At 55.9% G+C, this 22,911-nt stretch overlaps 9 protein-coding genes and 1 non-coding gene across 10 annotated transcripts; 4 read left to right on the top strand and 6 right to left on the bottom strand.

Moving 5' to 3' along the window:
- Positions 1-1,133: 1,133 nt before the first annotated feature.
- IE81DRAFT_346156 (hypothetical protein) lies at positions 1,134-1,578 on the top strand (the record flags this gene model as incomplete). Its single annotated transcript, XM_025516003.1, has 2 exons — positions 1,134-1,288; positions 1,470-1,578. The coding sequence occupies 2 exons, from the start codon at positions 1,134-1,136 to the stop codon at positions 1,576-1,578; spliced, it is 264 nt and encodes an 87-aa protein (XP_025371155.1).
- Positions 1,579-1,857: 279 nt separating this feature from the next.
- On the bottom strand, positions 1,858-5,200 carry IE81DRAFT_346155 (DNase I-like protein; the record flags this gene model as incomplete). Its single annotated transcript, XM_025516002.1, has 10 exons — positions 1,858-2,125; positions 2,189-2,416; positions 2,476-2,813; positions 2,876-2,993; positions 3,056-3,239; positions 3,321-3,419; positions 3,479-3,525; positions 3,591-3,848; positions 3,918-4,796; positions 5,157-5,200. The coding sequence occupies 10 exons, from the start codon at positions 5,198-5,200 to the stop codon at positions 1,858-1,860; spliced, it is 2,463 nt and encodes an 820-aa protein (XP_025371154.1).
- On the bottom strand, positions 5,171-8,034 carry IE81DRAFT_55691 (PP2C-domain-containing protein). The gene is made up of 5 exons (XM_025517445.1): positions 7,525-8,034; positions 7,222-7,288; positions 6,922-7,149; positions 6,658-6,861; positions 5,171-6,581 (listed from the first exon to the last, which is right to left on the bottom strand). The coding sequence occupies exons 1-5, from the start codon at positions 7,558-7,560 to the stop codon at positions 5,440-5,442; spliced, it is 1,677 nt and encodes a 558-aa protein (XP_025371153.1). The 5' UTR covers positions 7,561-8,034; the 3' UTR covers positions 5,171-5,439.
- Positions 8,035-8,406: 372 nt separating this feature from the next.
- On the bottom strand, positions 8,407-10,757 carry IE81DRAFT_321922 (putative DEAD-box ATP-dependent RNA helicase 35). Its single transcript, XM_025513477.1, has 4 exons — positions 10,029-10,757; positions 9,418-9,963; positions 8,885-9,343; positions 8,407-8,814 (listed from the first exon to the last, which is right to left on the bottom strand). The coding sequence occupies exons 1-4, from the start codon at positions 10,635-10,637 to the stop codon at positions 8,521-8,523; spliced, it is 1,908 nt and encodes a 635-aa protein (XP_025371152.1). The 5' UTR covers positions 10,638-10,757; the 3' UTR covers positions 8,407-8,520.
- Positions 10,758-11,010: 253 nt separating this feature from the next.
- On the top strand, positions 11,011-12,698 carry IE81DRAFT_287855 (phenylalanyl-tRNA synthetase; the record flags this gene model as incomplete). The annotated part of the gene is made up of 2 exons (XM_025511736.1): positions 11,011-12,124; positions 12,190-12,698. 2 exons carry the CDS (start codon positions 11,011-11,013, stop codon positions 12,696-12,698), a joined length of 1,623 nt encoding a protein of 540 aa, XP_025371151.1.
- Positions 12,699-13,686: 988 nt separating this feature from the next.
- Positions 13,687-13,768, bottom strand: IE81DRAFT_t10. The gene has a single exon. It is a non-coding gene; the product is annotated as a tRNA-Gln (tRNA).
- Positions 13,769-14,016: 248 nt separating this feature from the next.
- Positions 14,017-16,111, top strand: IE81DRAFT_321920 (putative THR4-threonine synthase). The gene is made up of 5 exons (XM_025513476.1): positions 14,017-14,170; positions 14,231-14,673; positions 14,740-14,896; positions 14,958-15,593; positions 15,661-16,111. Exons 1-5 carry the CDS (start codon positions 14,111-14,113, stop codon positions 16,060-16,062), a joined length of 1,698 nt encoding a protein of 565 aa, XP_025371150.1. The 5' UTR covers positions 14,017-14,110; the 3' UTR covers positions 16,063-16,111.
- An 850-nt stretch (positions 16,112-16,961) lies between these two features.
- Positions 16,962-19,661, top strand: IE81DRAFT_365399 (alcohol oxidase). Its single transcript, XM_025516928.1, has 6 exons — positions 16,962-17,579; positions 17,648-17,665; positions 17,726-18,200; positions 18,256-18,774; positions 18,837-19,217; positions 19,282-19,661. The coding sequence occupies exons 1-6, from the start codon at positions 17,209-17,211 to the stop codon at positions 19,510-19,512; spliced, it is 1,995 nt and encodes a 664-aa protein (XP_025371149.1). The 5' UTR covers positions 16,962-17,208; the 3' UTR covers positions 19,513-19,661.
- Positions 19,662-19,728: 67 nt separating this feature from the next.
- Positions 19,729-20,735, bottom strand: IE81DRAFT_346149 (hypothetical protein; the record flags this gene model as incomplete). Its single annotated transcript, XM_025516001.1, has 5 exons — positions 19,729-19,886; positions 19,978-20,122; positions 20,220-20,285; positions 20,369-20,482; positions 20,568-20,735. 5 exons carry the CDS (start codon positions 20,733-20,735, stop codon positions 19,729-19,731), a joined length of 651 nt encoding a protein of 216 aa, XP_025371148.1.
- Positions 20,736-21,468: 733 nt separating this feature from the next.
- Positions 21,469-22,634, bottom strand: IE81DRAFT_55449 (hypothetical protein). Its single transcript, XM_025517444.1, has 2 exons — positions 22,473-22,634; positions 21,469-22,407 (listed from the first exon to the last, which is right to left on the bottom strand). Exons 1-2 carry the CDS (start codon positions 22,552-22,554, stop codon positions 21,695-21,697), a joined length of 795 nt encoding a protein of 264 aa, XP_025371147.1. The 5' UTR covers positions 22,555-22,634; the 3' UTR covers positions 21,469-21,694.
- Positions 22,635-22,911: the final 277 nt, after the last annotated feature.

Below are 22,911 nucleotides of genomic sequence, written 5' to 3'. Positions count from 1 at the left end.
ATCCAATCATCTCTGTGGAGCACCTAGAGCCGTTCGTCGGAGAGCCACCTGACCGTCCTGGGCCCGTGGAATCGGCCGGCGAAGACGAATGGCTTGTGGATCGTGTCATAGGACGACGACCAGACGCGGAAGGCTCGTTCGAGTTCTTAGTGAAGTGGAAAGGCTGGCCAATCGAAGAGGCCACCTGGCAACCTTCGACAGACTTGAAGAACGCCTCCAGCTCAGTATCGGCTTTCACGAGGAGAGCGAAGAAGATCCATAAGGTCAAGAGACTCGACGCGAGTAAAGAATGGCTCGTTCCCGGCTAGTGTTCTCCCGCCTCCTCCTTCCGTCCCCGGCTAGTGTTCCCCCTCCGTCTCCCTTTCGTTTCCTATCTCCTTTTCGTTACTCTCCTGTACGCCACTGTCTCGACTAATTCCCGACCCCTTTCGTCTTGTATTACTGAACGTTCCCCCTCTTCCATTTCTTGCACTGACGACTCGCTCTTCTTTGGAGAGGCGGGTTGTCACGGCGCGCGCGCGCGCGTCTATATAGTCTCTCTTTGTACGCGTCACCCGTTCGTCTTCAATACATCGATCTTCTGCCTTCACCGACTGACAGATGGGTTGGGCCAGGTCATAGGAAGAGGGCCAACAAGATGCCCATGCAGATGCACTGGCTGCATCTGGGAACAAGGATGACAGCTTGCAATGCGATACATACCTGCCGCCGTCCCACTCAGAGAGCCACACTGTTGACACACTGGTGACTCCAATCTACGCACCGCAATTAATCACCAAATCACAATACTGACTTTCATGCAGCTCAGCTTCAGGCTAGGAAGAGTGAAAGTAGCCAGTATTTGCCGATGCTTAGTCCATAGGAAAGCGACACCTCGTGCACGCACGCATGCACCGCGCGACGCGTCCACAGCGGACGCGACAACAACACGCTAGTGCGCCCTGTGAATTCGAATAGCAATCACGAACGCTAATCACGAAGCACAAGCACGTCCTGCGCGTTCATCTCTTTGCTCATGCACACCACTTTCGCCGCTCACGCAGGCCAATCAACTCGTGCACACGTCTCTAGCTCGAACATCTAGACACCGCCAACGTTTCGACGAGCGCCGCGCACTGTAACAAAGCGGCGAGATGTCCACCACCACCACGAAGGAACGTCACTACGCTCACTTGGCAGCACGGCTCAACGCGCTAAGCAACAATTTGGCCAACACGCATCACCACATTGGGGTGGCAGCGGAGCAAGCTGTATATCTTCGCAAACTCGGAGCTAGCCAAGGTGCCGTGTGAGTGAATAAAGTCAGGCGGCCGAGCGCGAGTAGGGAAGGTGCGTCCGGGACGGATGGATTACTTCGTCAGGTGTGCGACCGAAGCAAGGCAGCGGACAACAAGCCGGAGGAGGCCCTGGCAACGTGACCTTTAGGATGTATCGAATGCGCTTTGCTGATTATCCGCTGCCCTCGACAGCTTCATGGCCGCTCTTGATCAGGTCGATAGAGAAGGAGCGGCGGGATACGAGGATTCTCAAGTCCAGGGGACTTCCGACGCCGATGCAACAGCTCAGCGAAAGGCGTAGGCCAGGCGGATCTCATAGCAGCATCAGAGGAGACGCGAAGCTTCCCTGGCGCCAGTCTTTTCGATCAGGTGCTGCAGTGAATGGGCACAAGTGGGTGGAGGGGGTCGGGCATCGAGATTCTGGACCACAGGGCTCCGACACAGGTGGCATTCGGCATGCCATGTACTTGTAAATGCAATGGGTCACGCAGCGTGCTTGTGCGGCGAGTGTTGTACCATTGCAAGTACTGCGAGGGATGCTAACAATACAGACGGAGCCTGACAGAGCGCAAGAGAGTGCTCAAAGACGAAGCAAGAAGCATCCGCGGACAGGCTTGTGATCCGAGGTGCAGACCTGTGGTACAGAGGTGTATTCGATTGGGCGGACGGCGTCGAAATCTTGGCCCCGGTCAACGGAATCCCTTTCGGCTCCCTTTGAAGCAGGGCCATCGTTCCTGAGTGGCTTGCGCGATCGCCACAGGATCCGGTCAGTCCAGGCCGGCACGCGTTGCTTTTCACTGGTGTCGTAGTCGTCCGTCCCCACGTCAAATTTGAAGGTCGGTGGGAATCTGTCACAGGACAGCACAACAAGTCAGCTGAGTGCTAGCGCAGATCCTCTCACGAATACTTACGCAATTGCACCTTCTTTGAATTCCGCAAAGCAGCTGCCGGACCCAATCTCGTTGCAGAGCTCATCGAAGCTGAGAAGCGTGTCGAAAGGCAAAGGGCGAGTAAGGGTTGCAAGTGCAGCTGTCTGGTGACTTCTCGACAGCGAGGAAGATCCTTTCCGGATGAGTCGCTTGACTTCTCCTATGCCAAGCTCGATCCGGAAGTTGAGATCCCCCAGGAAGAAGACGTGGCTGCCGAGAGGGGGACAGAGTGAGAACATCATTTCGCCCAGGTCTGCTAGAGGACTCACTCATGATCTTCGATATGCAGTGGACAGGGATCATCGTTCTGCTCAGTATCTGCCAAACCCGGCATTGGAAGCTCAAATTTGCAACGCCGGAAGATCTCCCTGACTGCCCAACGCCGGTTCTGCAGAGCTTGCGGGTTCTGCATCGCGGGCAGATGAGCACCAACGAAGCACAGCGAGGTCTGGTCCACCGTCAAGCGGACAGACACCGCTCCTTTGTTGGCCACCCAGCCACCCAGGCCCACCCCTACTGCGTCAGAGACCACATCGCGTATGCGAGGCACAACATCTGGCGTCACAAATACGTAGAGAATCATGCCGACCAGTTGACGGGAAATGAACTGCGGGCCAGAGATGCGGATCAAAAAAAGTGTCTGGATCTCAGTATCTCGATGGGACGAACCTCTATATAGTCTTCATTCTTTCCCTTAACAGCAAGAAGCAACTCATCTCCCCAGGCCTCCCTGAGCCCAGGCGTAGCGTAGAAGTACCCCGTGTTTGAGATTTCCGCCTCTTGAAGCCTGCGTGAGTCGCCGTGTCAGATTACGAATCGCGATGTAGCACGGCAGGCGTCTAGACTTACGCAACGACGACGATTTCGCAGTCTCTGCAGGCCGCAGAGGACAGCCATTTGCGCAACTCCTCCCTGAATGTTATTGTGCCACTCGGTGCTATGCCAGCAACGTTGAAAGTTCCCAACAGGAGCTTGATCTCCCCCTCCTTGGGCGAGGCTGGACGGGCGGGGGGAACGAAGGCAGAGGTAGTGACTGTGTGTGGGCGTAAATGCATCGGAAGCCCTCAGTCACTGCGATCTAAGCGGGAAGAAGTACTCGGAATGTAGGACTCACATCGTGAAAAGAGAGGTGTCGATATGGACGTCTCATCGTCGCCAATGTATCGAGCGAGCCAGGCGTGCGAGTTGTGAGCACCTCTGGAGGCCTCGGGCGCTAAGTAGGCATATCTATCAGTCTCAAGGCTAGCGGGCCTTCCAATCCTATCAGCTCACTTGAACATAAGTCCGGCAGAATCTTTTTGAGATCTGTCAAGGAGCGTCTGAGCGCGAGTAGCAGGCGTGTCAATCCCGAGCCGGTGGTACCACTGGCGGAACTTATGCTCACCGATCATGGGTCGTTCCGGCACACCAGTGCCCATCGCATGAGATGACGAACATATCCTCACCGGCATCGCGCTGCTCCTTCTCTTCCCTCGTCGCCGCATGCTCTGCTTCGGCTGCCAACACTTGCTCAAATGACGGCAAGCGAGGTTCTTTGGCACTGATAGCGGTGGAGCCAAACCGCAAGGAAGAGCGTATCGGTATGGCAGCAGTGACAGTCCCTCTACTCGAGTCACTTTGGCGCGGCTTCACGACCAAGATGCTTCCAGATCGCCGATATCAAGGCAGTCAGACGAGGCAGATGCTCACGCCACGCCCGGAGTGCACTCACGCCGCTTCTTCCCTTCCACTCTCCACGTTGGAGACGACTCCGAGCACATGTTGCGACGCTATCGTGCTGCTCGATGCCTTCGTCTTGTCCGCGGCCCTTTCTCCCGGAGTCGTGCTCGGCCGCTCCACTGCTTCGTAGAATGAGAAGGCCATCTTCGGAACCTCGGTCGCCTTCAAGACTGAGGCCAGGCGCATCAGGCTCGCTGCCACGTCTTCGCAATCTAGGTCTTGCTGGGCGTCGGCACTTTTCCCGTTCATTTGCCCGACGTTGACCGAAGGGCCGTCTTCCTCTCGCTGTGCATCGCTGTCTGCTGCTGCTGCTGCTGTTGCTGCCGAGAGCTTTGCGCTTGTTGCATCGCTAAGGAGATCTTGCTCCGGAGCTGAGGCAGACGGCGCTGACACTCCGGACGATGACCGCAGAGCGCCCGGTATGCCTGAAGAGTCGGACAGCTTCGCTATATCCCCCTTTGTCCCTACTAGAGTGGTGGCAGAAGCGACATCCGAACTACTGTCGCGGCCCAGCGAGACACGCGCCTCGGCCTTCCCTTCGCTCTGAGATGCGCCTGGGCAGTCCTCGAACGGCTCAGCCGTGCAAGTCGCTGTTGGCGGAGCGACCTCGCTTGCATGTTCACCGGTCAAGCTCATTGGACCTTGACCCTCATGGAGACGCGGTGCGTCGCCTGTCGCTGAAGGAGCATCTTGCTCGTTGTGTGGGTCCATCAGAGTGCCAAGCTCCTCGCGCAGGTAATGTGGAGCGCGTAGAGCTTGCCTCGCTTCAGATACTGGGATGCTGGCGCCAATGCGCAGAGACGCGTGGTCCGTCAGGTGAGGGTAGACACTCGGCGAAGGAATGCTAGACGCCTCATTAAGGGAGGGTAGCCTGTGGTGTCGGGATGTTTGCGCGAGAGGAATGTCATGGTCAGCAGGATAGGTGCCAAGCCACTCACACTCGGAACCTGCAGGGGCGCGCGCGGCCTGTGCGTTTGCTACGAGTGCTAGGCGGAGCAGATGGTCTGGTGGCCGAACGTACCTACATCAGGGCTCCGATGCGTCCACCGTGGGAACGCCATCCACGCTAAATGAGCGCTAACCTCATCAGGGTCTCGTGTAAGCTCCCACGGCAGCTGCTGCATTCACGATTGGCTGCAGAGACGTCACGCGAGCAGTAGTGCCCACCGCTGAGAATCAAACGTCTGACAGGGGAACGTTTGCAATACGCATGCTACTCAATCAATCGTACACACTGGCACTCTCCACGGCTTCAGCTCGGATGCGCCTGGACATGAAAACCTTTTTCGAATTGCATGCCCCTGTAGATTGAAGATATTGCCCTTGGTGAAACAATGTAAATCGCAAAAGCTGAAACAGAAAGAAGCGGTGGACAAGCAGCAGCTCAAGAAGCGCACAGCAGAGATCCAGAAGTGAATTTAGAGGAACGTCAGAGAATTTGGCCGTGGATATCTTGGTCCCTTGTCAGTAAGTGCGCTTCTGTTGCTACTAGAGCTGTTGGTGATATCTACCGCTCAAGTCGAGCTGGCATCCTTGTCCTCCTGGACGGTCCCTTCGGTACTTTGCCTAACTTCCACGTTTGCAGCAGAAGCCTGACCGGCGGCGGCGGCGGTCTTGCTCCCGGCAGAAGACGCAGCAGCGGCACCTTCTTGGGGAGATTCGACGATTTCGGGTTGATGAGTCAGGTCGGGTCGGCCCTCTTGACCTTGCTGACTTCTCTTCTCTGCCTCATCTGAGCCTGCCTCCGACAGTTCCTCGATCTTGGCGGCGTCCTTGCTACTCGGTGCGTTGTTCGACTCTTCGGACTCGTCCGAGTCCGAGTTGACAACGTGTGCTTCATAGATGACGTCCCCATCATCGTCGGTTTGATTCCCCGGTCTAAAGACGATGCCCGCTCCGCCGAGTGCCCCAGCAAGCCCACCAGGGAGTCTAAGGGAGCCAGGTCGCTCATCATCGTCATCACCAGCGTTGAGGCCGCCAGCCAGAGCGGACAACACAGACCCACCGCCCATGGCGCCAAGTCGCCCCATGGAGAGACCGCCGCCAGAGCTACCAGCACCACCTTGGTTTGACCTGTTGAGGGTGTTGAGTGGATCCGCCGGCTCTAGAGGCGTGTCCCAACCAATTTTCTTTTCGACCCGGTCCTTGACCCAAGCATACCATTCCTCCTTGGAACGCCCACCGAGAAGTGCCACGACGCAGATCGTCATCTGGCCCGAGATGAGGAGGCATTCTTCAGTGCTCCACTCGACGTATTCATCCTGCCCGCAACTCGGCGTATTCATTCTACCCGCACTCACATTATCGCAGCCGACACCTCCAACATCCGGGTCGTGTGCAAGGCATCTATCCATGGCCTCCTCGCAAATGTCTTTGAGCTCTTTGCCTTCGGCGATGCGCCTTCTTACGAAATCTGCCACTTCCTGGCTGCTGAGACAGTCCCAGATTCCGTCGCAAGCCAGCACCAAGAATTCTTCCTCTCCGTCCACATCATGCGAGATGATCTCTGGGTCCGCTGTGACGATCTGCTCCTCAGGGGGCAGCGAGTAATTTTGCTTGAATTCAAAGTCTCCAATGGCTCGGGAAAGCGCCAAATTGCCATTCACGCGACCGAATTCGACGAAGCCGCCAGCCATATTGATGCGAGAAAGCTCGTCTGCGGGATGCATGAGGAAGAAGAGCGTGTCAAACTTTCAGCGGCCATTGCCCGCTCTGATGCAGAAGCTGCTCACTCTTGTTCTGCGGTTTGTGATCAAAGCTCATCGGTTTGGCCTCGCCCTTGTAGCTCAGGATGCTTCGCGAGTCTCCCGCATTGGCGACAATGATACGGCGTGGCACGTTTGGCTTTGCAGTCTCTTGACCCTGACTCGGGGGACCAGCGACGAGAAGAGCAGCGACAGCCGTGCAGCCAGATGGATCGAATGCGAATTCCTTGTCTGATAGAGGACGAGCGTTAGGCTACGTATCCTCAAAGACCGTATACAATTGTCACTCACTGCTCTTAAGGTCCTCATCAGTGCCCAAGAATGCGCGTTTCAGGGCAGCTTCGTATTGACCGCGCTGGAATTCGTCCGTCTTTGCCAGTCGTTGGTGGACGGTCTCACCACTGTATTTGGCCACTGTGGAGCCTCCGTGTCCATCGTACACTGCAAAGAATGATGCCTTCTCGTCGCCCTTCAGAGACGGGTCCAGCGAGAGTATAGTAGCGTGGGCATCCTCCATGCCTGCAAGAGCAATGTTTGGCATCAGCCCAAAGCAAGCCCACGCAGAGCCCCAAGACCACTCGTGCTACGTACTGATTCTCCATCCTTGCATCTCCGACACTCCGTATATCAAGGTGTCATCCTCGCCGGTTTGGGTATGCTGCAGATTACGTGACAAGGTGCAAAGCATTAGTCATGTGATGGTACCAACAAACGTACTGAGTGCGCAGTAGTGCGCAAATGCGTCCTGAGTCGTGGATGAAGATGTAGCAAGCATCTGCTGATCACTGGAAGCGCCTTGTAGGCGACTAGCCAAGTGCTCATGCGCTGCACTTTGCCCAGCCTCCGCTGCTGTACCATGATCATCATCCACGCTCTCTTGGGCGCGAGACGCACCTTTTCCACCACCGGTTCACTTAGTGTCTGTCCCATCTTGTAGTGATTGTGATTCGCGAACGACTTGCTGGCGACTGACGAGGTGTTTCAGGAGCCTCTGGGCGCACGTGTGATGTGTCTTGCGGACAGGCAAGATATGTGCTCGCTTTACAGGCCGTTCCTGTGCTTGCTTGGGCTTAGCAGAGGTCGTCGCGATAGCACAGACCTAGAGAAAGGCCGTGAAGAGCCGCGCTTTGTCGGTGAAGGGTATCTAGGCAGGTAGCCTGAAGAGAGGTCAATTAGGCCGATAGTGCCAGGATGGATGCGCAGCCCGCGTGTCGAAGGTCCAGAAACCGGGGATGGTGTCTATGCAGACTATCGGACGAATATGACGGAGCGGGTGCTCTGACGCTGGCTGTGCAAGATGACGAGGCTGACGTTGTGTTAATCGACTGGCGATGATGATGACGTTCAAGAAGCTGGCGCTCCAAGTTGGTGGTGTACAGCTTTGATACGCGCAATCAACCAATCTGCCAAGTTGCCAAAACGGGCTCCGGATCAGTGCACGCGATACGCAGAAAAGAAGCCTCGCAGGATTTCCTGCATGTGCTGATGCCCCCGGCCGGCACCAGCACACCATGACTCGCAGTCATGAGAGTGTCGCGGTGCAGCACGCCATGCCCACTGCACCGTTCACGCGCGCGCACGCGCGCGCGCCACCGCGGAAGTCCCGCGCAGCAATCGTGATCGAATGAACGATCGATCGACGCGAGAGACGGCCGCGGCAGCAGGCCGCGCGGCCTCGTTGGCGTGGCCGCGATCGCTGATGCATGAGAGCCTGGCCCAGCACCGACGTATGACTACCTACGGTCCAAAGCGCGCACACAGTTGCCAACCATGGGTGTGATTGACGGTTGTCACGCAAGGTACTAGTACACGCGGCCCTGATGATCATGAGTGTGGAGCTGTTGCATGCTAGTAAAAGTACAAAGTCGAAGACGAGTACAGATTGTAACATCAGTAGCCTCCACCACCGTCTCCTCGGGAGAAGCCAGCAGTCTGTCGCTTCTGGTTCTCCTCCAGCTTCGGACAGTCCTTGACACTGTGTCCAAGACCGCCACAGACTGCACAGCCGGTGAGCTTGCCTCCAGCACCCATAGCCCTTGGGTCTTCGATGGCTGCCAGGAATGGGGGTATGCGCTGCTTGGCTTCCATTAGAAGATACTTGAGATCTAGAAGCGTCTGCTCGTTTGTGTTCATATTGACAAAGGTCGTGGCTATACCAGTCTTGCCGCTACGACCCGTACGACCCTGAGCAAGGAAAGCAAGTTGCTGAGCATTCTGCAAAGACCTGGATCAGGTCGTCCACGACACGACTCACGATTTGATGTACGTAGTCCTCAAGATTAGGCATGGTGTAGTTGATGACGTGTTGAATCTCGTTGAAATCGAGACCCTTGCTCGCGACACCACTCGCAACCATCACGTCCTTTTTGCCGCTCTTGAAGCTTTTGATCGCATATTCTCGCTCGTCTTGCGTTTTGCTGCCGTGAATGGCAACTGCCTCTACACCTTTGAGCAGCAGGTACTCTTGTATGTCATCGACTTCGTTCTTGTTGTCCGAGAAGACGACGACTGGTGGCGCCGTCTTTTGGAGACATTCGAGCAGGTAGACCATCTTGGCTTCTTGCTTGACGTACTCCACTTCTTGAATGATGTCCAAATTCGCTGCACCGGCTCGGCCAACGTTGACGACCACTGGTTGTATCAGCGATTGCTCAGCAAAGTCTTGAATTTTCTTTGGCATCGTCGCAGAAAAAAGCAAGGTTTGCCTTTGTTGCTGCGTGAACGGAAGGAACATGTTCATGAGCCGATGCGAGGAGATTTGCATACTTGTCTGCCCTTTCAACGCACCTTGAAAAAGCTCATGATGTTCCTGACATCCTCTTCGAAGCCCATGTCAATCATCCGATCTGCTTCGTCCAGGCATAGATACTTGCAGCACTCCAGCGTAAATTTTTTCTTCTCCAGCATGTCTTGCAGCCTACCGGGTGTCGCGACGACAATGTGGAAGCCTTTGTTCAGAGTGTGACCTTGTTCAGCCATACTGATACCGCCTATGCAGAGCAATACGCCAATCTCGGGGTATCCGCTCTGAGCTAGCACCTCAGCCATTGCCTTGAGACCGTCAAAAGTTTGCCTCGCCAGCTCTCGGGATGGGCAAACGATCATGCCAAGAGGACCTTCGCCGCGGATGTACGGCAACTTCTTTTGTTCCTCTAGCGAAAACATGACGATGGGCAGACTAAAGGCGAGCGTCTTTCCAGAACCAGTAAATGCGATGCCTATCATGTCCCGCCCTGCAAACGCTGTAGGCAGACCTTGCATCTGAATTGGAGTGGGTTTCTTGATGCCTTTGCTTTCGAGATAGGCGATCAGAGGAGCCGGTATTTTCATGTCCTACAGGGGCTCCTCATCATGTCAGCTCGAGCGGCCAGTGCAATCTGAGAGGCGCATGTACACACCCTGAAATTTGTGATGAGCGGTGGCACGTGCAAACCGTCTGCATCTACATGATTCTCTTCCCTCAGCCGCGCATTCTCCTCTTCTGTCCTCTCTCTCACAAATCTTGGTGCAGTCCAGCTGGTCTTGATGGGTTCGGTGTAGCTTATGCCCTTTGCCAGCTCCATATCGGAAGCCAGCTTCCGCCTAGCAGCGTGAGCCTCCAGGATCTTTCTTTCCTCCTCCGCTTGCTTCTCGGCCTCCGACTTTTTCTCCTTTGCTTCGCGCTCCCTCAGCTCGCGTGCGGCATGCAGAAGAGCAGTTTTGCTTTGTCTTACGCCAACATCTTCGTTGTCTTCGGGGTCAGAGCCCTCGCCTGTTTGCCTTTTCTGAGTACTGGCACTAGCCCCGTCACCGTTTGACTTGCCCAAACCTGCAATGCGTTGCAGCTCCATCTGCCTTCGCTTGGCCGCAGGTATATACCTCTTGCTGTCGTAGTCCTCCTCCTCGGAGGTGTCTCCGTACGTCATCATCTCCGTGTCCTCATCCGCAATCCGACGAGACCGCTTGGTGGCGACTGATCCCGTTTGGATGTGATTGCTGGCATTCGCTGTGTCTGCAGACGGCGCCATGGTGGCGTTCAGAGCTCAGAGCACGAGGTTAGTGTTGGCGATCGTGCAGAATGGTGTGATCAAAAAGAACGACCACGCTCCAGAAGCGCGAGCGATTTGGCTGAGGGATGGAGATGTGGAAGTCGAAGCGAGGGTGGCGCGCCAAGTGCGCCGGTCAAAGACGTTCAATCTAAATCGCACTAGTCAAATTACGCGCAGCAGCGGACGCACCGGCCACCTTTGCCATGCACGCGAGCCTGACCTTTCCCTGTTCTCATCCACCCATATGCCGCAGACGCAATCGCGAATCTCCTCGACGGCAAAGGGATCGCGACCCTGTTCATCACCGCTTTTCTGCTGCCCTCCGTGCGTCGCTCGAGCATATTGGGCAGGCATGCGTTCGACGTCAGAAGCAGGAGTGGTGGTGGCGCAACTCTTCCAAGCTGCTCGGCTCAGAAACCAGCGACCGACAGCGCAGTCGAGATGCTTCTCTTGTTTCGCAGTCTCAGCCTTGCCGCTTCGCAAACAGCATTGCAGACCAGCCGTGGCAGCAGGATCGATTCGTGCGGTGCGCCCGTCTTCCCTGCGCTCATTCCACGCTTTTTCACGCTCGGCTGCAGCGAGGTCGAGCTCGCTCACGGTGCTAGGTGAACATTACACATCAGACGACTATACCAACCTGCCTCCTTCAATCCGAGAGCGGCTTTCCAGCTCGCCTCAGCTTCCATACAGCGCGTCTCATCCACTCGCGCTGCTACGCAAAGAGATTGAAGGTCATTTGTGCCACCACACCGCCATTTCAGCTTCGTCTCCAGTCGTCACCTCTGCTCTCAATTTCGACACCTTGGGCTTCCCTCTTGATCACCCCGGTAGAAGTCCGACAGACACGTACTACATCAACAGGAATATATGCTTGCGCACGCATACATCCGCGCACGAAGTCGAGGTCTTTTCCCAGGGTCATGATCACTGGCTGCTGACGGCCGACGTGTATAGAAGGGACGAGATTGACGCTTCGCATTACCCCATCTTTCACCAGATGGAAGGTGCCTCGGTTTGGCAGCAAGATGATTTTTTACCGGGCGGTAGAGTCGAGAAAGAGTGCCAAGATATGGAGGCACATCTGCGAGACGCCAAGATCGAGATCGAGGACGAAGTAGACATCACGGAGGCCGGTGGATGGCAAGCGGGTCACGCTACCAGTCAGGAACGGCTCGTAGCGGCTCAGCTCAGTGCTCGGCACCTTAAAGCCACTTTGAATGGGCTCGTCCTTCGACTCTTTGGACCACGACATGCAGCAGACGCTGCTGCCGCTGCTCTTGCCGGCGGTGCAAGCACGGATCAAGCGGCGGATCGAGCAGCACACGCTGAGCCCCTCAAGGTGAGGTGGATCGCCGCCAGCTTTCCTTTTACGAGTCCCAGCTTTGAGGTCGAGGTGTGGTTCAGAGGCAAATGGCTTGAGATTCTGGGCTCTGGTGTCGTCATGGAGAAGACGCTGAAAGACAGCGGTGAGTTTGAAAGGGCTGTTAGCCGAACAACGCGTTGGCTCACAGTTGCGGCCTTGAACTCGCAGGCGTGTCGCACAAGACCGGCTGGGCATTCGGTCTGGGACTGGAAAGGATAGCAATGGTCCTATATTCGATTCCAGACATTCGTCTATTCTGGTCCAAAGACCCTCGCTTCCTTAACCAATTTGCTATGGACGGCAGCAAATCTCGTGGGTCAACAGCCTCTGAAAGTGTTCCGCCTTCCGAGACTGGCGTTAGTGCTGCTGGAGGGCTCGTCACCTTCAAGCCCTACAGCAAGTATCCCCCGGTCCTCAAAGACGTCTCCTTTTGGCTAGCATCTCATGAGCCGCACGACAATGATGTTTACGAGATCGTAAGGGATGTGGCAAAGGACCTGGTGGAAAGCGTAGAACTCACAGACAGATTCGAGCATCCAAAGACGAAGAGAAAGAGCTACTGCTACAGAATAACTTACAGGAGCATGGACAGGAGTTTAGAGCATGAGGAGATCAATGCGTTACATAAAGCGATAGGCGAGCGGTTGGCAGAGGACATGGGGGTTGAGCTGCGGTGATGAGGACGGAATGAATGATCTTGCACGGTCATACATCGCGACAGGGATTCGATGCGCCGCGGTCGTTTGAACTTGATGCATGGCAACTACGCACTCCGTGATGAGTGGCGGTGTGACGTCTCATTTCTAGACTCGACCTCAAGCGGGGCAAGCCTCACAAATCAAGGTCATTTAAGGATGACAAGGTAGCGCTCGGTGCGAACGGGTCCATGCCGCCGCGAATACGTAACAAGAAGTTTTGTGAGAAGGTGATTTAGTTTTGGCCGCTTCAAGCACGGCCTATGCGTTCGGTCCAGGCCGCGGCGCCACAGTGTCGCTGCTGAGCAAGGCGTCATTAAGGCTTGATTACATGCCCTGCCCTTCAGCGTTCGTGCGTGGCTGACAGGCATAGAGAGTCATGTGAACCGTGCCTTCAAGATCATGATTCGCAGAAGGCGGTAAATGGACCACCACGAATGAAGTGAACTTCAAGCATGCTTCACATGCTCCTTATCGCAAATTGCGAGTACGACCGGTACCTGATGCCAACATACTTCCGAACTTCCCCCCGCAAGTCGCACCTCCATGCCACTTTAAATGTTAGGAAGCTCATTACCGACCGTTTCTGATCAGGCTTCATTCTCCCGTCCAGACTGCCCGCTCCAGCTTGACTTCTTCTGAATACACTTCCTATCTGGAGCCTCCAAAATGTATCATTCTTCAGGTGTCTGCAGCACTACTTGTGAACGTCGGTTGCGGATGACTCTCATCATTCTTGATTGTCTTTGCTCATTTTACGGGCTCGTCCAACCACAAGAGTGCCTTTTCGCGAGCGCATCAAAGCGCTTTGATGCCTCCGTCTCAGCTTGGCTCTGCAGCAGCAGCCGGTGGTAGGTTCTTTCAACCGGTGTCTCTATAAGGTTACTTTGTTGGCTGTATGGGTCTTTCTGCTAATCTAGCTTGATGCATAGTTGGGAAAAACAGAGATGTTGAGTCTGGAGCTTCAAAAAGGCAACCCCCGGAATCGAACCGGGCTCCTCAGAATATGTGTTCATCAGAATCTGATGTACTAACCACTATACTAGGCCGCCCAATTAATCCAACAACAGAGGTTAGTACCACTGCGCCAAATGGAACTAGTGCAAATCGCCAGATTTGAGACTACATCATGGCTCATTCGAGGGAATCGATAGGAGATCGTTTGAATCCCCCCTCACCGATGGCCGATGTGTGCGCTCCTTCCGGCACGTGCTAGTCGCGAACTATGAATTTGAATCATAGACGTGACTCACCGCAGAGAGTAGCGCTCGCGACGCTTCAAGCAAAGTCAAAAGTCACTATCGAGTCGGAGATCATAAAATGCGCTCTCCTCGCACCATCGCGACCCGCTGGACCGCTCTGGCGACCAAGCAAGATTCATCAGTAACGCCGACATGTCTGGCATGCGCTACCTCTCGACGCGGGGTGGAGCTGAACGACTGACGTTCGAAGAGGTGGGTAGCTTGTCCGACCTCGCCTTCGCGTGATCAATCGCTGACCGCACTGCCCTTCAGGCAGTCTTGCGAGGCCTCGCCCCCAATGGTGGACTCTACATTCCTGTGAACCTTCCATCGATTCCCGCAGACTGGTCCACACGCTGGCGCAACCTCTCCTTTCCCGCCCTCTCCTTTGAGATCCTCTCGCTCTTCATTCCTCCTACTGCAGAAGAGGGAGGCATCCAGCCAGCCGACCTGAAAGCGCTGCTGGAGAAAAGCTACAGCGAGTTCAGGGATCCCAAGACGACGCCGTTGAAAAAGCTCAACTCTTCTGCGAGCGGTAGCGCTCAAGAATGGTGTCTCGAGCTTTGGCATGGTCCCACGTTTGCTTTCAAAGACGTCGCGCTGCAGACGCTGGGCAACCTATTCGAATACTTTTTGCAGAGGCGGAACGCGGGCAAGGCAGAGGGCGAAAGGCAGAAGCTGACTGTTGTGGGCGCCACGAGCGGTGACACTGGCAGGTAAGTCTTCGCGCACCAATCATTGCAGAGCCTCTTGTCGCTCAAGCTGCTTCCTTCTTCTATCAGCGCCGCGATCGCGGGACTGCGCTCCAAAGCGGACATCAGCATCTTTATTCTGCATCCAAAGGGCAGAGTGAGCCCCATTCAAGAGGCTCAGATGACCACTGTGCTCGACGCCAATGTGCACAATTTGGCTGTCGAGGGAACCTTTGATGATTGCCAGGTGCGTGTTTGCGGGGCACGCGGGGCAGGAGGCGCGGCTCACGTCCTTCGCACGCCGCCAGGACGTCGTCAAAGCGCTCTTTTCGGATGCGCAATTCAACGCCAAGCACAGGCTCGGAGCGATCAATTCCATCAACTTTGCTCGCATCCTGGCACAAATCGTCTACTATTTTAGCGCGTGGTTCCAACTCTTGCAACAGACAGGCGAAGCATCTCCCGACATAGAGTTTGTCGTTCCGACTGGCAATTTTGGAGACATCTTGGCGGGCTACTACGCCAAGAGGATGGGCCTGCCAGTTACAAACCTTGTCGTTGCGACCAACGAAAACGACATTTTGCAACGCTTTTGGTCCACTGGCGCGTACGAAAAGGAGGCCTCCGGGGATGCCGGGGCTTCTCAGACTGAGCCCGCGCAAGGAAGCTCCGACGGCGCTCAAGCCGGCACGGCAAAGGATGCGAGCGGTGTCAAGGCTACCCTGAGCCCAGCGATGGATATCCTGGTCAGCAGCAACTTTGAAAGGTTGCTGTGGTACATTGCCTCCGAAACCGCTTCCGGATCAGACAGAGAAGGCGACGCGGGCAAGCAGTTGGCACAGTGGATGAAGGAGCTCAAGGAGCAGGGCAGGTTCCAGGTCGACAAGAACCAGCTTGAGGTTGCAAGGAGAGATTTCGAAGCTGAGCGAGTAAGCGACAAGGAGGTGAGTGTGGGCACGTGCGAGAGAGCGAGCCGGACTGCCCCTCTCACGTTTGCTCTCGAACCCGCAGACCAAGGAGACGATCCTGCGCTACTTTAATGCACCTCCCTCCTACCTCATCGACCCGCACACGGCAGTAGGATTTTGCGCAGCCAACCGCCTCTCGGCTCGTCGAGCAGGCGCCAAGCATCAAGTGGTGCTGTCCACAGCGCATCCGGCCAAATTCAGCGAAGCAGTCACATCGTCTTTGGAATCTGCGGGTGCATCTTTCGACTTTGAGCGAGACGTCTTGCCAAAGGAGATGCACGGCTTGCTTGAAAAGGAGAGGCGCGTCAGAGACGTCAAGCTGGCCGATGCTGACTCGCAAAGCGCGCCAAAGGTGGAGAGACTGGTGGAGGCGACCAAAAAGGTCATTGAGCTGGAGGCAGGAAAGGTCTCTGCTGCGCAAGGCAAGGGTACCGAAAGCGTATAGGGAGAAAAGCTAATTCTGGCCTCAGTCAATTCATGCAAAGACATTCCACATCGCGTGCGTCGAGACATTAGCCTGAGTGTGGTGACTGATGTAAGTCACGAGTCAGAGATTCCCTCGAATGCATGGACGCGCATCACTGCACTAGCGGACGCCTGCTCCGGCCCCGGTCGAAGGCCGCTGTCGTGGCTGATGAGACTCTGAGCGGGCGTCTTATCCGCAGACTTGTCTCAGACACTGGGTGGCGCTGGCACCGTGAGCGCAAGACGTTTGCTTGAGATACACGGATGCTCGAGCGAGTCACTCATTCACGTGGTCTGTGCTCCGCTCGTCACTCATTTGTGACTCACGTGATCTGTGTTCAAGTGGCTCATCGCCCACATGCAAGATGGCGTGATGTTCAAGATGTGAATCGAGCCTCAAACCTCTCTTCAACGACGCAGCTGAAACTCACGACTACAGACCCGGCGGGGCGCGCCCGCGGACGCGTGCAATCCTCCGATTGATACGAGTGCCTGACTGCATATATATGGCTCGACGTGGGCGAAAGACGCGTAGACAAGTACCTATAGAGGTTTTGCCGTGCTCCGCGTGTGCCGTACATATATGCGATTCGCATCTTCAAAGAGACGCCCATACCGAGCGTTTCGCGTCGATCGTGGTCAGGCACGGCGATTCAAGATTGCGCCCTGAACGGTCCATGATAACGGCTGACATTCGTCATTGGCAGCTGGCTGACTCAGACACACGAAACGAGCGTGATGAGTGTGTGTAAAGAAGCAGCGCACGGCAGCATGCACCTCGCCTGCCCGCGTGCGTCATCACCGGGGCATTCCAGAAAAGGCAGCCAAAGCTTAAATAAAGCCCAGCGTGTGAGGTACATGTTCTTCTCCTCGCCCGCAGTGCGGTCGGGATGCAGAAGTGCCAATGCACAACCGAATCCAGACGGGCTTGTGTGTAAGCGTCCCGCACTCGATCCCACCAGTGACCAAGCGACGCTCCGACACGGATGGGATCGAATCTCGGATATACTCGTGACTCCCACTTGCCTCACCTCCAGACGCTGCTGACCAGGCAGCCCTGGGCGCGGGCGATACCCGCGTCGCCCAACACGACCCGAAAGTCGCGCTCATACTCCTGCACTTCGTCATGACCTTCTTCAGCAGCGTCTTCGGCGCCTCCTCGCCTGGCCAAGTCAAAGCGTCGCAAGCAGGCACTCGAGTCGAGGCCTTCCCACGCCTTTCCTCTCGTCAAGCTCCTCCTGCTCCAGCAAATGCGACGGAATACACGCACATCATTCTGGGAGCTGGCACCAGCGGCTCAGTTCTGGCATCAAGACTGTCGGAGAATCCCGATAACAAGATCCTGGTGCTGAATTACGGGCCGCGCGTCGATGATGTCCTCTCCCGGCTACCGCTTTTCAGCATCGTTCGAAGCTACGATCCAAAGTATGCGTTCATTAGGTATACTACACCTCAAAATGGTCTGGGAGGGAGAAGCGTACGAATGCTCTCAGGAAAGTGCGTGCTACCGCCGCGCTGTAGACCATTCAGGCACTTCTAACACGTCCTCCTCCTCTCACCTGCAGAGTCGTTGGAGGATCGAGGTGAGACCCGAGCAGCTGTCCGGCGGGACGACAACGCTGACGACATGCGATACCTCGCAGCGCCATCAATGCTTCCATCTACACGCTTGGCCCACACGCCGAGCTAAACGCGTGGGCAGAAAAGCTGCAGGCTCCAAGCTGGTCAGCCTCCGCTTTGGAATCTGTTCTCAGACTTCCCAAGCATCGCATCGGCTGGTCGAGCAACAAGACGGCGACTGCGCCTCCTGCGCCCGACTCCAACGGTGCAAAAGCTGCGAAAGGCCTGCAAAGCTCGTCGACAGAGCCCGTCGGGCCCTGGGAAACGTATCACCCTCGTCAGCACAAGTTTGAGCAGACCGCTCTCATCCTGAAAGAGCTGGACAGCATGGGCATCAAGACCGTCGTCGATTCCCACAGCCCTGCTGCCTCCTCGAGCAAAGGCCCCATCGGAACGGCAAGCTTTACGCTCCAGGCCTCGCACGCTAGCGACGGCACCAAGTGTCACGCTGGCAATGCATTCCTGACCGATGCTGTGCTCTCGAGGCCAAACCTAACAGTGAGTGTGTCTCTGCAAAGCGCAGTGTGCGACACTGACATGTGCGCACGAACAGCTTTGCACAAACGTCAACGTGCTGCGTCTGCAACTCGGCGAAGGGAGCAGCGGCAACCTATCCGCCAAAGGCGTCTGGTTCGAGGAGCTGCAAAGCGCAAAACCAAGTGCGGACTCCAACGCCGCGTATTACGCAGCTTCGAACTCGGTCATTCTCTGTCAAGGAGTCTACGACACGCCCATGCTGCTTCATCATAGCGGCATTGGACCTACACATCTTCTCAAATCGCTCGACATTCCTGTGCGCCTCTCGCTGCCTCAGGTCGGCGCCAACCTGCAGGACCACGTCGCCGTACCGCTGCACTTCTTGGTACCGCGGGAAAAGTCTGGATTAAAGATGGTCGAAGGTGCCTCAGCTCTTTTATACGGCATTCGCAACGCGTGGGACTACTTTCGGCACGGCAAGGGCCTATTCACGAGCACTGGTTTCATGGAAAGCGCTGCGTGGTTCAACACGCAGGACGTTGGTCATGATGAAAGCGGAGATATCATCGTCAAATGTGCAGACCCGTACCGTGTGGTGAGCGCATTTCGAGATGCAACACACGTGTCTCCTGGCTCAAGGCTCCTCCACGCCCGCAGGCCGACATCGAGTTGATGTTCTCGACGTACTACATCGACGATTCCTTTCCAAGATATGCGGGGCTGGAAGATGGACTCGGTGTGATCGGAGTCCTTGTTGTGCTCGCTCAGCCAAATGCCGCTGGATCGGTGCGCCCAGCAAGTGCAGACCCAAGAGACGTCCCTTTGATCGATCCTGCATACCTGTCAGATCCCGACGACTTGAAACGTCTGGCTCTTGCGACAAAAGTCGCTTTGCAAGTCGTCAGGCGTCTAAAGCAGACTGGTTTCGAGGTGTCTCCCGCTAGTATACCCGGCAGAGATGGAATGACTGGCAGGTGGTGTTTTGACGGACCCACAGATTTCAACGCATTTCCTCATCCAGAGGAAATACCACAACCAGTGAGTGCGCATCCCAATCCGCTTTGCTCGCCAATGTTGAGCATGTTCGAACACCCCTCCACAGGTCTACGAGTCGTGGATCAGGGCGAATGCTAGACCAATCTACCACGGCACCTCCACCATGGCTCTGCGCTCCCCCAACGACACTCCCATCGATGCGCAAGAACTTACCCTGAAAGGCGTCGATGGCTTGCGCGTGTGCGATGCAAGCATCTTCCCCAACGTTCCAAGCACGCACCCTCAAAGCTGGATCTTCGCGCTGGCGGAGAGGCTCGCCAGAAGGATGAGCGAGTAACGCGGCGCTTGGCCATCTCGCTTGGCTTGATGCTGACCATATATATCCGCTGTGGCAAGTCTCGCACGACTCACTGTTCTAGTCGTCCGCGTGCAGTACCAATCTGAAAACAAGACAATTGACGAATGCTAATCAAATTTGATCAGCGCGATTGGACGCAAAGTGACGCCCTGGTATGAAGGCTACATGTGGAAACGATGTGTGCGGGCTGCGCGTCTAGTTGCCAGTTGCGCCCTTGACTGCACCCTGAGCTTGAGCGCTGGCCTCGCTGGCCTTTTGCTGAGCAGTGGCAGCAGCGTCGCTGGCCTGGTTCTGAGCACCACCAATAATACCAGAGGCTTGCTGGATGGCGTTGGATGCAATGCCGCGAGCCTCTGTGAGGGTGTAGGAAATGGAGTGAACATGTGAGCGACTGGGCGCGACGAGGTAGGGCAGGCGCCGCGGCGGCGTCCACCCTGCACTCACGATCGACGTATCCAGAGGCGGCGTCGCCAGCCTGTTGAGGCTTGACGTACTCGTTGGCCTGATTCAATGCATTGGCACCGAGCTCACGTCCTTGCTGAACGAGGTCTGCCAAGGACTTTTGAGCTGCCTCAGCATTTGCGTGGCCCTGCATAGGGAGGAAGCATCCAGTCAGATACCACCGTAGAACGCAAAATCGACCGGGGACATGCAGCTGATAACGATTCAAGAACTGCTTCACTAACCTCCTTGGACGCTTGGTTCGTCAAGTTGGAGGCATCGCGGCTCGCCTGGTCAGCAGCACCAGAAGCCTGGGCGCGACCAGTACGCAGGCAGCGGAGCGTTTGAGCATACACGGACCATCCAAGATGCAGAATCGCATCACCACACTCACCTGGTTCTTTGCATCACCAGCCTGCTGCTTGGCGCCACCGAGTATAGCGCCAGCTTGCTGCTGAGCGTAGGCGACAGAGTCGGTGACGAGTTGGGTAGCCTGCTCCAAGAGGGACTATGAGAGAAGCGGCCAGGTGCAGTAGTGCAGAAGCGAAGGTCAGGAAACACTTCCACTCGAAGCGAAATGCACTCGTACTCACGCCTCCCTGCTGGGTAGCTTTGCTGGCAGCGTCCGATGCTTGTTTGGAAAGATCGCCAGCAGCTTGAGAAGCTTGGTTGGAAAGGTTGCTGGCTTGCTGAGAAGCAGTCTGCGCCGCAGCGTTGATGTTGTCGCCAGCGGCGTTGGCAGTGTTCTGAACAGCGGACATCTTGATCGAGGCAAAAGTGTGCTGGAATTAGTGTTGAATGCTGATGAGAGTCGTGGGTGTTCAACTCCTGTCGTGGATGTGGTGGTGGGTGGGATTGATGCTAAAACACGCTCCGCACAGCAACTTGTCGAGTCTAGTCAGTGTTCGACATCAAAATCACAAATAGATCTCACGATTCGCTGCAACTGCACGCGCAGAGGACGCTAGGCTCCGACGCTGCTGGTTGCCTTTCATGAGGATCGAGTCTAGAACCTCGTACACTCGCTGCAGATTCATCGCCCAGGCGACTTCGGCGCGTTGGAGGTGCAAACGCTGTCGAAGAACGTCATGGGACGTGCGAACGAAGGAGCCAGCATGCGCTGCGCTCAAGACTGCACTACCAGCCGTGATCGGTGACGTCATGAGGCGTGCACCATCAGGCGCGCGCCTTGCATCATGGGCTGGCAAGCACGCCTTGTCGTTTGAGTCACGAGCCAGAGTCGCTTCACCGTTCCAACGTGACTTGTGAGTTACAGTCGTGAGTCAAGAGTGTCTATGAGTGTGTTAAGATTTGAGTGGACTCAGACTTCTATTCTTCGCGGAAGGGAAAGGCCATCCTCGTCACTGGACTCGCTATCTATTGACGATGCACGTGTGCATTTCGACGGCGTGTGTACCGTGTGCACACGGCTCCGCACAACTTATAGCAGCATACATCCTGCTGCGCCGAAAATCACTCGTTTTGGCACCCACACGTGACATTCCTCGGGTGCACCGTCATGAAGGCCGAGTGGATATGCGAAAGTGATGACACTGGGATTACAATGTGGAACAAGATTGTAGAGGAGCACAGATTTAGAAAAAGAGTGACGCAGAGTGTAGACTCGCAAGAGGAAAGTCAACAGGTCCAACGTGCCACCGTTGATGACGGGGCGTCCCAGCGATATGCTCAGCCCTCATCCCGTGCGTTTACGCACCGCCTAGACATTGAGCAGGTTGCCGACATTCTTCAGCAGGCCGGGAACATCCTTTGAAGAGAGAACCTGGTTGAGATTTGTCATGATGCCCTTGGCGTTTGGAAAGACGGCGCGCTTGTTCTCCTTGTAGCGATCGATCATGAATTTGGCTAGCGCGGGAATTTGACCGATGTAGCCTCCGAACAGGTGGGTGTCGTGGTCGGTGCCGCCAGGCCAGCAAATGAGATCGTTGAAGTTGCACGGCTGGGAGAGTGTCCTCTCGCCATTTGAAGGCCAGGTGGAGTTGAGAGCCGCGGGAGGAAAGTAAGGTCTGATCCTCATGGCGTCTCCGATCACGACCGTCGCAGCTACGCGTGGCCTGACGTCTGCTGCAGGGAACATCTGGTGCACTCCAAGCGTTCCTTTGGAGTATGCTCCGACGACGTAGCGTTGATTGGGGCATTGTGCGGCTCTCTTGTTGATCCACTGCGTGGCATCCTGACCACCAAGGAAATTGGTGATCGTCTCCTCGTAGGTAGCCTCGTTGAAGATGACATTGTACGCGCTAGCCTTTGGCTCGTACTTGAGGATCTCCGAGTACATGGGGTCACCCAGCAGACCAAGGCGTGCTTGCGATTCAGCAGCGGATCGGAACCAGATCAGTTCCAAGGGGGTGCACTCGTTCGAGTTGTCCGAAGAGCCGGTAGGAGTCCATCGTCGATGGAGAGTCTCAGTCTCTGCTGGCAGGCGTCGTCAAGAATCAGTGTTGCGCTTGTCGTGGCTCAGATTGGCGCATACGTACCTGATCGAGCCCCCAGGGTGAGAGCGCTACCTGTGTGCACGATGCCGGCCAATGCCAGAGCGACCAAAGTGAAACGAGCCATGGTAATGCTGGAGCGTAAGCAGAAAGAATGTTGATGCGATGAGAGTGGGTTGGCTGGAGAGGGTGAAATTCGAAGGAGCGAATCCCTGAAACAAGCAGAGTTCGCCTGGTATTTAATTGGCAGGGGGGCGAAGGACGCGTGATACTCGCGTGTTGGAAGAATTAGCGGCGGCGGAGTGGATGGAGGATAACAAACAATTCTGGGCCGTCTGAGCTCATCATCAAAAGTGAGCCGATCCTCAATGACATTTGTATCGGTCCTGAGATTGTCAAGGCATCATGCCTCTTCGTCGCCGCTTGCCAACAGGGACGATCGTTCCCCAGCGTCCGGCTTCTGCTCAAGGCTGGCTCCCTTGAA

Source organism: Ceraceosorus guamensis, assembly GCF_003144195.1.
Source record: "Ceraceosorus guamensis strain MCA 4658 unplaced genomic scaffold IE81scaffold_15, whole genome shotgun sequence".
NCBI lineage: Eukaryota > Fungi > Basidiomycota > Exobasidiomycetes > Ceraceosorales > Ceraceosoraceae > Ceraceosorus > Ceraceosorus guamensis.
Note: the sequence above shows the minus strand (reverse complement) of the source record. Positions and strands in the feature narration are given on the sequence as shown.